General features: G+C 41.0%; 1 protein-coding gene across 3 annotated transcripts in view; it reads left to right on the top strand.

Moving 5' to 3' along the window:
• Positions 1 to 14,468, top strand: part of Camk1d (calcium/calmodulin dependent protein kinase ID) — a 392,540-nt gene that overhangs the window by 233,726 nt on the left and 144,346 nt on the right. For all 3 annotated transcript variants that reach the window (XM_055593882.1, XM_055593883.1, XM_055593884.1), the window contains exon 3: positions 9,059 to 9,133. In XM_055593882.1, the coding sequence (XP_055449857.1) occupies positions 9,059 to 9,133 (75 nt within the window). The remainder of the gene's footprint in view (positions 1 to 9,058; positions 9,134 to 14,468) is intronic.

The raw sequence follows: 14,468 nt of genomic DNA, 5'->3' as shown, positions 1-14,468 counted from the left end.
GTTTTGTTTTGTTTTGTTTTGTTTTGTTTTGTTTTGTTTTGTTTTGTTTTGTTTTGTTTTGTTTTTTCCTGAATTCCGGACGTTGTTCCCTAGAATGGCTCACTTACTTTTTTTTTTTTTTTAACCGACAAAACCTCAGCACAGCCTATGAGATATATGAATGCTTATATTTATTTGATGCAAACATATGTATATGTGTTGGAAGGTAGTAAGATAGGAAAATCGTATATTTTAGTGTTTGTTTACAAGCGAGCAAACCAGGTTAGAAAGTTTAAGCCACACGTCTGAACTCTAAGTTAGACCCATCCGGGAAGAACACCGACCGAGTTGTCCACTTGTTTGTGCAGTTTGGCTGGTCAGTACGGGATTCTTATTTTTTTTAAATTTATGTTAGTTTATATTAAATGTCAGGGTGTTTGCCCTGCATGTTGTCTGTGCACCACTTGTTTGCTCTGTGCCCCAGAGGCCAGAAGAGGGCATCAGGTCACCCGAAACCAGAGTGACATATGACTGGGAGCCACTGTGTGGGTGCTGGGAACTGAACCCAGGTCCCCCAGAAGAGCAGCCTAACCTTTGAACCTTCTCTCCAGCCCTAGCGTGTGACTCTGTGGGCAGCAGCATGGATCTATTTCGGTGCGCTAGAGGTGGATGATTTTGATGAAGGACTCTTAAAAAAAAAAAAAAAAACTACTCTTAATAAAGTCAAGAGATAAAACAATCTAGCAACCTGTTGCCCCTTGAGTTCAGGAAGAGAAGACAGAGCTAATGTCTCACGCTTCTCCTGAGACCTGGAGCTTCACTGTGCACACTGAATCACACTTCTCCTGAGAACAGAAGCTGGTGCAGCCCCTGGAAGCTGTGAGGGAATAGTTACGTGAGTCAAATTTCCGAGTTTTGAACTTCAGACATACAACCCAGTCGAGGCAAAAGTATAAAGTGAGACCTCCCCTCCGCTTTAGCGTTTTCTGAGCTAACTGTTACTGGTTGAATGCATTCGTACCCTTCTAGACTTGTTTTCTCTACGTATGAAAAGCATGTACCCAAATGCTCTAAGGTTCTTGGGACAGACGGGGCATGAACTACAAGGTTAAAAAAGAACTAGAATGGGGAAGAAGAGAGAGGGATTAAGTCCTGTGAACCCTTAGGAATTAGTAAAAGTTCTCCATGGAGATGTTTTAAAGGGCACCTCAGTAAGAAGAAGCAGGGAAGAAGAGTGCTCGTTTGTAGCCAGAGAAAAGGTGTGCACGGTTGGGCATGGTGCAGTGTGGGAGAACTGCCTGCCCGAACTCGTGAAGTTTTGGTGCAGAACAGTAGTGGAAGAAGACTGGGAAAGATGTGAAGAAGCTGTGGGTGCCTTTCAGTCAGGGTGGTGACTTGGACTTCATGCTGGACCACCAAGGAGCCAGGGCCGGAGTTTAAGGCAGAGCGTCTGCTCAGCTCTCTAGTGAGAGAACACAGGGTGCTTAGGAAGGGAGGAGAGGAGGTGGCTATGGACTGGGAACGAGGCTGTCTGACTGTAGAAGGTTGTGTAAAGGAAGAGATACTATCTGCCCATGTCATGAAAGTTAAAGGCATTAATTTTGCTAATATCTGGTAAATATTTTGAAACCCTCACTTTCTCCTCTGATGGACATTATTTCATTTTCTCAGTTATAACCTGTGCTGTGTATGTAATTTAGGAGGGGGAAAACTTTTGATCTAAGAAAGCAGGAAATACAGATTTTTTTTTCCTTTAAATTTGAGGAAAAGTAAGTGTTTACTACATTAACAGGAATACCTAAAACTAAGTATTGTCAGAATATTCTTCAATTCCATGCCAGGGAGCTATGCTTTTTATGTGTGGGGAAAAAAATTATACTTTGTAGCCTGCTTAGAAAAACCAAGAGTGCTGGGTGCTGAAGTACCGTGGTCTTTCCATTGGATTGGTTTGCTTTTCAGGAGAAAGGCCTTTCCCACACAGGACTGCCAGCCCGAGAAGATGCGGGAAGCTGCTTGCAGTTCCTTGTGAGGCTGCAGTCCTTGCCGAGAAGAGACGCTTCTTGTGGTGGTTTGAATAACAATGGCCTCCGAAGGTTCATATATTTGATTTCTTAGTCACCAGGGAGTGACATTACTTGAAAGGATTAGAAGGATTAGGTCTTACTGGAGGAAGTGTGTCACTGGGGGTTGGCTTGGAGCTTTCAAAAGCTCATGCCAGGCCTAGTCTCTCTCTGCCTCCAGGTCAGGATGTAGGGTGGCTCCATACTCCCCATCATGATGATAATGAACAAAACCTCTGAAACTACAAGCAAGCCCCAATTACAGTTTTGTTTTGTTTTAAATAAGAGCAGCCTTGGTCACGGTGTCTCTTCCCAGCCATGGAACATTGACTAAGACCTTCCTGTCATCCCTGCCCTGCCTTTTCTAGTAATATGCTTTGTTCCAGTTGGTCCTTTCTGAGCACATTCTGACCCACGTGGAAAGTAAGGGTGATGCAAAGGAAAGGAATTTCGTTGCACTTTCCTTTCTCTAAATTCTTTAGAATTTGCCTTCACAATTTTCTTCTTCCTTCAGGTCAATAGATCACGATGGAATGGAGAAAAAAAAAAGTACTGAACATTCTTTTCTTTCCTCTTGTGTGTGTGTATGTGTTTCATCCCTCACTTATCAAATAATTGAACATTTGTGGATTCTTCAACTGTGAGAACTTAGGCCAGAGGGGAAGATGTTGATATCAGTACGTACGGGAATGTGTGCAAAGCACGCCTTTGGTCCTGATGTTCCCTGCAGCTTGGGGGCTTTGGAACAGGGTCTGTGTGTACATTTGACACTGTGGGTTTCTTTCTGAATTAATTTTAAAATGTTCTCTTGGCTTCTTCTGGCATGGTTTGTGTGTGTGTGTGTGTGTGTGTTTGGCTTGGCTTTTAGTTACAGTGCGGACAGGCATCTGTTTCAATACCCGTGTGCTGTTTTCCCATTCAACTTTCCTTTCTCTGCCCTCTTTCCATCTGCCTGTTGTTCGAGATTATGGAGACTTTACTGTAGCTCTCATAAAGTATTGACCCTCAGCACATACATTGGTCATCTAGTGCTTCCTGTGGGCCTGATAGATTAGTGATGAAAATTAAAAGAAATTCTTTTTCACACCTAGGCTTGGGTCAGCTTTGTTATTGACTTTAAATTATGCACACTTCTGAGCAGTTTGCTGCTCTCCAAAGGACATATCTCATGGCATATGGCTCCCCTTGGCCATGCTTTGGAAAAGCTGAATAGTGACTTAATAGGAGGTCAGCTATATGATTTGGACAAAGCACAGCCTCCACATGGGCTGTCTCCGCATCTCCATCTCCTTTCTCTGTGTGCTTTCTCCCAGTTTTGATGGAGAAAGCAGAGATGAGTTCATGAGAAGTCGTTTGTGACTTTTAACTTCTGGACCTGTATGAGTCTGTTTGTGAACACATCTCCTCTGTTTTCCTTTGACCCGCTGAGATTTCATCAGTCAGAAGGTTTACAACCAAGTACCTTGACAGTATTCATGAAGCTGAGGTGGTTCACCAAGCTCAGTGTCCTCAGAGTGGACCCTATATTGTTCATGATGAGATTGACACCCCCAGTTTAGGTGTCGGAGTCTTATGCAGACAACTCTGGAATTATATTCTCTTATCAGTAGTTCTTACCTTCCTAATGCTGTGACCCTTTAATATTCTTCCTCATGTTGTGGTGACCCCCAACCACGAAATTATTTCATTGTTACTCCATAACTGCAATTTTGCTACTGTAATGAATTGTAATGTAAGTATCTAATATGCATGATATCTGATATGTGACCCCAAAGGGGTCATGATCCACAGGTTGAGAACTTCTGTCTTAGATGTATTTGTTATAACTTAGTGTCCTACTTTGCTTTATGTTGCTGTGATAAAACTATGTTAGGAATGGGTTCATTTGGCTTAGGTGCCTGATCTTAGTCCGCCATGAAAAGAAGTCAGGGAAGGACTCAAAGCGGGATTCTGGAGGCAGGCATGGAAACAGACTATGGAGGAATGTTGCTTACTTGCTTCCCATAGCTAGCTCAGCTTATATATATATCACTCAGGTCCACCTTCCAAGGGGTGGTAATATCTGTGGTAGGCTGGTTCTTTCCATTTCAATCATTAATCAAGAAAATGTTCCACACACTTGCCTAAAGGCCAAATCTAATGGAGACATTTCTTTCTGCTTGAGATTTCATCTTCCCAGATGATACCAGCTTGTATCAAGTTGACCGAAAACTAACTAGCACATGTGGTTAGTAGAAATTATATATGTAGCTTTTACATGGGCTTTGTTGTAAGAATAAACTTAGATCAAGACCTAACAATGCTAACTATGACTGTTATCACCTTCAATACTTGACCTCCAAGATGTTTGCCCTCCCCCTTTAAAAACAAGGAAAATAATGTCTACTTTGTACAGTTGTTGTCAATATTAAATGAAATATTTAAAAATTCTAGGGCCTGGTGGTGTAAGTGAATGGTAGGTGCCAACTTAGCATGCTGGAGGCCTCGGGTTCAATTCTCAGCTCCAACAAAAACCAACACAACTTAGTACCATCTTGACACATACTTAAAGCTCAACAAATGTTGTACTAAAACAGCGCTGTAAGTAGGCTCGAAAGAAAGGGATGAAATTGGTTCATTGCTAAGTTTAGGTTTGTTAGGCCCCAGGGTACTCTGGAAATTGCTCTTGTTACAAAAGAATCACAATGGAGCTGTTTCGGAAGACAATATCAGGAACATTGTCAGAGTTTGTAAACATAAAATGGTAGGCTCTGAGATCTGCAGACTGACGAGCTGGACTTCAATGCACAGTAACATTCTGGAAGAGAAGATTAAGCAGATGGTTTGTGACCATTTAGTGAAGACTGTAGTGGTTGCTAGGAGCTAACGGGGGTTTACCAAGAGTGAAATTTTTCTGAGCACCTCACTTCTCTTTTTAAATAGTCTTGTGTGGCTTATATCATGGAGAAATGTCATTTCAGCAAAGTCTCCGTATTGTCTCCTGGATAAACAGTAAAATAGGGGCTCGAGGATAGTGCTCTGGAGTTTGCAGTTAAGTGGCAATCAAAGTCAGCTATCTTGGTGGGAGTCTCTTGTGGAATACAACTGTCCCATTCAAAGTTTTAGATAGGAATTTTCAAAAGAGAACCGAGTGGTTGCATTCTAAATAAGCAAACAGCCCAAAGTTGGGAAGAGTAGTAAGTACAATAGATGAGTGAATCGATATTTAGAATACCTTGGTTGTCTAAAGTGCTACATGGATTCCCAAAAGACTGAATTCAACAAAGCTTGGGGCTAGAGGTATAGCTCAGTGGTTGAGTGATTGCCTCATATGATCACGATCCTGAGTTCAATCCCCAGAGGTGTCAAAATATGGCAACATCAACAAAACAAGTATGGTGGTTTAAATGTAATTGGCCTCCATAGGCCTACAGGGAGTGGCACTATTAGGAGGTGTGGCCTCACTCACTCATTCACTCATTCATTCACTCACTCACTCATTCAACAAATATCTTTTAAAGACAATCTCTGTCACACCCTTCTTTAGTACTGGGGAGACAGTAGCGACTGAAATCATTGAGATTTCCTACCTACATAGAACTTACCTTCTTATGCATGAAAACTTATTCAGCTGATGAAGGCAAGAACCTTACATAACCAGTCATTTGCATATGCATGATATATAGTTCATGTTGAGCAATAGCTTCACTGTTATTCAAAGCTCTGCTTGTGATAACTGTATTTTCATACCTGGGTCATTACTTTTGCTTGAGTAACACAGTCTGGCCAAATGAAAGCCACTAGATAAGAGACATAGCAACTACTTTGTAAGATGGCAAATAGAAGATGGATCAATGACAAAAAGAAAAGCCTGGAAGGAGGCATTATGAAGCTCAGTGTTCTGCATGGAAGACATTGTAGGTTTAATCTCTGTTGCTCCCAGAAGTAATAATTAATGACATGACACTAATTTCTAGTGAGTATTGGACTCCCTGAGAAGGTTTCTTGGTTGTAGTCTGTGTGCTCATGGGGGCTGAATCTTCCTCTTGTTTTGTTCCCCACTGACTTCCTAATTCCAGTGACTGTGGCTGGTATATGGTGGCCTCCCAGCAGATATTTGTCGGATGAATCAGGGAAAGAAGAGTCTCTGTTTGTGGTTAAGCATTTGTAGCACACACACTGCCCTAGCCTCAGAATGAGTGGATATTTGTCTGGTATTTTGTAATGATAATCTATAAATTTTTAAATGTTAAATTTAATCTGTCTCTATCATAAGGAGTCTGGAGTAGAAATAAGTGATTAAAAGGAGATGTAGGAGGCCAGAGTGTTTTCTTTTACTATGTTTTAACAGCTCCAAGTTAATTAAGCCACTTTTCTTAAGAGACATTGAAGAGGCCATTTTAGGATTTATTTGAAATCACTCAACTACGCTTATTCAAACATTAACCATCGCAACTCAGCCCCATCATTTTCTTAAGATCTTTGCTGTAATTCTCACCCACATGGGACCAGCTTCCTTTAACCTTAAAGGCAATCCCAGAGTTTGCCATTTAATGCCTAATTGTTCATGGTTTGCTCCACTGACACAAGATTTCCCCCTTTTTTTCTTATATTCTTCCAGATACTCAACAAAAACCCAGTCAGGGACAAATTGCTCCATTACTGGCTCATCGAAACACGAGTTGAGAAGGAGAGAGCTAGTATGGTAGTATATTTTCAGCTGCTTTCATTTTGGTTTGCCCCTGCCATCTGTGGTTCCTCTCTAGAATGGTCCAGTGGATACAAAAAATTAATCTTCTGTCAGCACTCAGTGAAGACACATGGGCTCTCTAGTCCACACACCCAAGTCAGGCACTGTGGCCCTTTTTACAGCCTGCCATTTTGACTAGTCGAATGCTTTGTACACAGCTGAGTCTTTGTATGCAGAGAAATGGTTATTAACTGTTGAGTGACTGAACTCTTGGGCTCAAAAAGCCTTCTTGGTTCAACTTCCAAAGAATATCAGAACCATAGATGCTGGTCTTTAAGCTCATGAAAACATCAGATTTCCAGTGGCGCTTACAAGCCATATGACTAACAATGCAATAGCTGGGACATATTTATACTTTTAAAAGTGTGTGTTATTTTCTAGAGTTTGGAGGCAACTGTCACTCCAGTATTCTGTTTAGCAGCTCTTTGTGTGGTCCCATTCATCTCAATTACCTATAAATCTAGGCCCTGACAGCCCAGAGTAATGAGACTAAGTAAAAATATTTATGCTCTTATAAAGGAAAAAATGCACTTAATATATACTTTCTTTGATCGTATTCTCTCAAGCAGAGGCAATAATGACAATCCCACAAATACATAAGATCGTAACAATCTCCATTTAAGCACCAAACTTGTTTCTTTGGTGGCAAGGTTATTTGATATATTGGTATAACTCATTGCTGATACTATTCTGCTTCACTTGTGCAGTGGCTATTACTGACAGATAGGTAGGCAGGTGAAATGTGAATTTAATGTCATCATTTTAGCTCCCACAAAAAACCATGTTTACTAAGAGCTGTAGACCTCAAAGCAAAGCATTGCCGCTCTTCGCTAATTATCTTCTCTTCTTCCAACTCAAATCAAGAGAACCCTCTGTTTATTCCACCTTTTGGTTTTGTTTTTGCAGAGGGAGCTATCTGATGCTGGGGAGGGGGAGATCTCTCCATTTTCACAAGCTACCTATGGAAGGTTGCTTCTTGTTGTTTAGTGGCAATGATCTTTAAATATCACCCATCTATTCATTCAGCAAATATTTACTAAACAGGTCTGTTGTAGGTACGAGGGGGAAACAGATGAGTTGTGTGAAGCTGCTATCAAGGGGCTCACAAGAATCTGCGTGCTCCATCTTGTCTTTAAATGGTTCATCGAGGGTGTAAGCAACAGGCATGTGGTAAGAGCTAATTAGCTCATGGAGGAATGAAATGACTCTCCCCTCATATGCATTCAATAAATATCGAGCCTGACATTCAGAGCAGAGACTGCTCTTCATGGATAGCTCAGCTTAACAGCTAGAATGGATCTGTTTCCTTCTTCTGGGCTGCCTTTGTCCTCCCAGTTGGAAGTGTGGTCCTTAGGATCTGCATGTTGGTGGGAAATATAGATATTAGGTCCCTAGCCTGGACCTACTAGATCAAAACCTGCCTTGTCACCAGATCCTCAGGGGACTCATTTGAGCGCTGAGTGTGCTGAGATTTGAAAATTGCTGATCTTATCTCCTTGTCTCTCGGGTCTCTTTAGATATCCACATTGTCTGATGGTTTTAAAACACATAGTGTTTGGCTTCGCCCTGGTTTTGTATTGCGTAGTCAGAGCCTGAGCATTTGCATTTGTGCCAAACTCCCAGGATTCAGATTGTCCTTGTAATCCACGAATCCCAGGGATTATCAGGAGAAAGAGGAAATAAGAAATCCAACTATCCAGACAGAGATGACTTAAACCTGTATTCTTTTTCAATTTTGAAAAATGTAAAAGTTAGATTTCCTAGCCACTAGTTAGTTCACTTGGGAACTGAATTTGCTGGCGGGACAAATGTGAATTGCAGGGAGGGCATTCAGGTTGGTTTTCCCCAGCCTACACTGAACATCACCATGAAACTGTTCCCTGGTGTATATTTTCTGTATAGCAGCACAAGCAGCTGATTGGACTAGTCTGATGTCCCCACATTGAGACGGAAGAAAGAAGTTGGGCTCTACCCAGGATGTCAGCCGTTTGACATGGGGCTATGTGAGGAAATACAGTGTTGAGAAATTTGGTCCATGGCATCCGTGTACAGCAGCAGTGTTCAATCCAGTGTTACTGTGAGTTTCTAAGGTCTTAGAAATGACAAGGGAAGAAGGTTGAGAGGTTAATAACTTGAGAAATATGTTTAAACAAGGTGGTGAGTGGTAGTCTCCATTGTGGTATCAAGGAGTTGGGATTCTACCATGTAACTTTTTTTTTCCCCCTGTCAGGACCTTGCTTTCAAGTACAATTGGCCTTACAGTGTGTGTTGCTTTCTTTTCCACTTTTAGGATTAAGCATGAAAACATCGTTGCCCTGGAAGATATTTATGAAAGCCCGAATCACCTGTACTTGGTTATGCAACTGTAAGTACCTTTTTGATGAGGGCGGAGGGGTGTGAGCCCCAGCACCTCAACAAACAAATGCCGTGGGCTGTGTGAGGTCACCAGAGAGCAAAGGTGGCCCCAGATGGGGCACACTGGCATCCTTAGACCTGAGTGGGCCCATTCTGTGACTGTGGGGTCCTCATAGCTGGGCTCCATGCTAGTGTTGCTCTGTGTCTCTATGACTGCATCTTGTGCCAGGGCCAAGTGCTGCCCAAAGACACTTCAGTGGGGAACACTTTGCTCTCATCTCTAGGAGGCACTCCCACCCCTGTCTTCATTTCCAGGGGTGCTGGGGAGGAAAGCAGATGGCACTGTGTGCTCCGACCCTTCCCATCTCTCCCTGCGGTGGATAGATAGAGTCACTTGTGAGTGAGCTGGGGATCCGTGGCAGACACGGTAAAGGAAAGTATTACCAGAGTCAGATGGTGACCTTGCCGCCTCCATTAGACGGTCTCTGCAATCTGCAAACACCTAGGATTTCCAAGACAGGGAGGAAGTGAGACTATCAGATAGAGATGACTTATAAGAATTGTTGTTGGTTTTTTTTTTTTTTTTTTACTTTAAGGTGAAATTGTCATTCTCCCTACAACAATGCTTCACTTTAAGCGTGTGATTACCAGGAGTACTTCATTCTGTATTTACTAGACTTAAGTATTAGAAATCGCTCAGAATGCTAGGCCACCTCCATGGCCTGCATGGGTGACTACAGGGCCATCACCTTGTTGACTCCTGAGGTTTTGAGGACTGTGAATTTGATTGTTTATTAAGAGAGTCAGACCCTGAATTGCCAAAGCTGTGCTTCCAGGAAGTGGTGGCCAGGGGGAAGCTGACGAATGCTTTTCAGGTGTTTTCCTCCTTTCGGATGCTCGAACGACTTTATCTCCTGGAGACCATGTTGCTACAAAGAAGTATTCATCAGTTCCCTTTTAAATTTTTAATCATTTCATTGCTTTTAAGATAGTCTCATAGGTGAGAATATCATGGTATTTTGGGTAAATAATGTAGAAGTGTCCCATTTGAAAGCATTAGTCTGACTCTAACATTGACAATAAGTCAGGTTATTGCATGATTTGGGGTAGACTGTCTAGTTCCCCAGGAATCTTTCATATATATATATATATATATATATATATATATATATAACATTTATTTTTCTGTCACATATATATGTATATATATATGTATACATATATACATATATATGTGTGTGTGACAGAAAAAATATATATATATATATATATATATATATCACATTTCTGTTTTTCTTTCTTATCAAGTAATAACTCTCCCCGGATTTAGAGACAGTCTTTACTCTCTAAAGATAGAAATGAGTTATTTTCAAATATTGACTTCCCAGCAGGAAGAATATAACATTTTGGTGATGAGCAAAAGCCCTATAAAGTGTCAGCTGTGTATTGAACCGCGTGACATTTATTTTTTTTTGATAAGACAAAATGACTAGTACTAGAGCCAGAACCCAAAGGTCTGTGCACTTACTTACTTCAGGCTTTCGTGTCTAGAAATACATCACACATCACTTGAAGTACCCCAGAGATGGAAATCGCAGCAGTGCCACCAGCTAGCTGGATGAATTTGGGCAAAATAAGCAGACTTTACTGAGGAACACTTTCTGTAATGGACAGAGGGAAAGATGGCAATGTTTGCTTTAGAGGTGTGGTGGGGAATGTGTGGGAAATGAATGGGTCCTGAATGCATGCAGCTTCCTTGTGGACATCTGTGTCACTTAATCAAAATATCTCTGCAGAGGCTCTTCAGCTTTAACAAGATGGAGTTCCTATAGACCTCAGCCTTGATTCTCTGAACAGCCTGGCTGTGTGCTCACCAACATAAGCATGTGTAGGGAGGAGTGAGCATGAGGACAGCCAAGAGTCTAGAACAGACCTGATCTTAGACCAGAGCTTGGCGAGCCTGGGTTCAGCACAGACACTATGCTTCTCAGATAAGAACATCCTCTCTTGTTGCTTTAGAAAGCTTCAGTAACAAGGACCACACTCACAGAGATTTCCTAGTGTCTCAGAGAGGATTTTAGGGAGAAATCAACTACATTTTGGTGGGAGCTCTGGGTAGATTTGTTAGCTAAATCAACCACAAAATCCTGAACTTAAGGTGATGGGTGTTTGAGTTACCTGAAGAGCAGAGCTATGTATCTGCATTGTTAAGCTTAGAAGTGCTGGATATGCCAGTTACAGCAGGAGAACAATCACGTTTCTTTGGTTTTTATTACTCTTTCAGAATCTATTTTATTGAAGTGTAAATCACAAAATATATTGCATTTCGTTGAACCGGACATCTCAGTGATGAACATAACACCACCATGTCTGATCTCCCCAGTCCCCGCCCCTGAAAAAAGCTTTCTTTTCTTGTGTCCCTTCAACACCTCCTTCACTAACCAATGAAGCAATCAATGATTTAACTTTCACTAGAGATTTTTGTTTTTGTATTCTGAAATATAGAAATGGAGTCATATAGTCTGTACTCATTTGTGTGTGGTTTAATTCACTCATAAGAGTATTCTCTATTCAGGGGCTTTGTTGAAGAAAACTTTAATATTCTCAACTGCTTTGGTAGCTTTGTCGAAAAGCAATTGCCTGGACCAGTGAGATGGGCCTGCAGGTAAAGTTCGTGCTGCAGAGCCTGACACCTTGAGTTAATCCTTGGGTCCCACGTGGTGGAGAGAGAACCAGCCTGATGAGTTGTCTTCCGGATTCCACAAATGTGCTAATGGCACATGCACACACACACACACACACACACACACACGTGTGTGCACACACACGATAAATGTTTTAATTAAAATATTACTTGATCATATTTCTGTGCTCATTCCGTTCTATGTATCTGTCTTTGTGTCAATATTATGCAATATCACAGCTCTAAAGCACATCTTAAGAGTTAGCTAGTATAATGCCCTTTATCATTTATTATTTTATAAAACAACCTTGACTTTATGAGAATAGATTGTTCATATAATTTTTAAATCAATTTTTGACATTTGTGGAGATGTCATTTTGATATTTGTAGAAATCTTGTTTGGGATTGCATAGAATCTAAGCAAAATTTCGAGAGCAATTGACAACTTAAATTTGAGCTTTAATTCAGAAACACGACCTGTTTCCCTGTTAGGTCACTTATGTAGGTCTGCATTTTACAATTTTTAGTATGTGGGCCTCTCATATCTTTGCTCAGTTTAATCTGAAATGTTTCTTCTTGTTGATCCTGTTGTAACCGGATGTTATTTCATTTTTCCAGTTGCTTGCTAGTGGGTAAAAATACAATGAACTTTCATAAGGATTCCCATGGTAGTTTAAGTAGTTGTTTTATGTAAAGTTTTTAGCATTTTCTGCACTAATTCTTGTTAACTCCCAAAAGAATTCTATACAGTAAAACTTTGAAAGTTTAGTTTCAAATATCAAGTATATTTTAAGGTAATATTGTATGTCTTTGAAATAGCTTTTGTCTATTTTGGGAATTCAAATAAACAACCCAGATCTTTCCTCTCTTCCAGCATCTAAATCAGATGTTTTAAATGTAATGACAAAAAGAAAGAAGAAAAAGCAATGGTGAAACCCCCTCCATGTATCGGAATACAGTATTCTTGGAAAGATGTAGCCTTGCTTTGGGGATTTTTTTTTTTTTTTTTTCACTGTGTGGTTATTTCCGTCATTGTTTTGGGTTTTATTTGCCAAGGCTTTGATAGCCTTTGCTTCTGAGGTTGGTTGTATGGTTTTTGGGTCTGGGTTAGTAGAAAGTAGTTTTGTTCTTTTGGTTTTTGTTTGCTTGTTTATGTTTGCTTTCACTTCTGAGTCACTTGAAAGTCCTTGATTTGTAAATATGTAGGATTTAGAATTCAATATTAGGGAGTACTGGATTTCACAATGTTTGTGCATGGGAGGGTTGTAGAGACCTAGGGAACATTGTCTTCAGCACTGAGGTACGTCAGCACCTTAACTCTAGTGCACTTCTAATTGCTGACTCCATTCTGAGGGTGGAGTGTATTTGTCTTATGCCGCCATAGGGAAGATTAATTGTTTAAGGGGTATTTATTTACATTTTATTTGGGTTTTAGACAAATATATATTTTTTCTCAGAATGCTACTTGGGGGACACTCTTCTATGGATAGTAAGAGACTGAGATCAGCTCATTTATATAACTGCTATAACCTATAGATGAGAAATTACTTTATTTCTCATCTATCTTTGCTTGTGGACCATCAGTCCTCTATTTGGAAATGAAAAAGGGCTACCCCCCTTATCACATCTATAGTGGGCTGAATAAAATGGAGGCTGATACAAGAAAGTATACATTTAAAGGGCTGTGGGTCAAATACTTGGCATGCAAACATGAGGACCTGTGTTCATATTCTCTGAACCCACATAAGGCTCGATACAACCGCACACATCTGTAATCCCGTTATTCCTACTGTGGGATGAGAGATGGAGATAGAGTTCCAGGAAGCTCATGGCCCAACTAGCCTGGCATACGCCAGGGTCTTAACACATACATCATAGCACGCACCCCCACACTCATGAGCACATGTACATACATGCATACTTATGTGTACACCTAAACAAACAAAAGATTATATCGGAAGTACTTTTGTAGAAAAGAAATGGATTATATTGCTACTGTGTTTTTCCCACCTTTCCAATAAGGCTTTAGGATTCACACATGGGTACCTCTTGAATCTGTCTCCAGCCTGGAACTACTTGGCAGCGTCACTTGGTTGTGTAGTAAGATCCATTCAAAATTCCCTCAAAAGCTCCTCCTGGTATCTGTCTCATCTTAGCAAATTGACAGAGCCCTCTTCCCAATATCTTGAACTCAACACCTACAGTCTCCCTACAATCTTCTTTCTCCCCCAACAAACTCAGCTACCCAATGTGACCAACTACATAGTCTCACAGCTATTATCCGGGCCCAAGGGACCTGTCTTTCTTTTCTCAAGCTTACCACTGGTCTGCTGGCTTAGTATGCTAGCCAGACTCTTGTTGAAGACTTCCATTGACTACCTACCTCTTTGCCCATTGGCTTTGTCTTTCCAAAGACTTCACAGCATCCTCTAGGACTGCCTCAGCTCTAACCTACTGTGTAAAGTCTCTGATCTCATATCCCACCTCTCTCTCTCATTCACCTGCACCCAGACCACATTCTTTGGTATTCTTCTAATGCCTGAGCTTGTATCCCCACCAGGACTTTGCCAAGACTTTGCCACTAGTGAAGATTATCTATCTGCCTGCCTATCTATCTATCTATCTATCTATCTATCTATCTATCTATCTATCTATCTATCTA

The sequence above is a fragment of the Psammomys obesus genome, unplaced genomic scaffold, assembly GCF_907164565.1.
Source record: "Psammomys obesus unplaced genomic scaffold, mPsaObe1.curated_primary_1811, whole genome shotgun sequence".
Taxonomy (NCBI): domain Eukaryota; kingdom Metazoa; phylum Chordata; class Mammalia; order Rodentia; family Muridae; genus Psammomys; species Psammomys obesus.
Note: the sequence above shows the minus strand (reverse complement) of the source record. Positions and strands in the feature narration are given on the sequence as shown.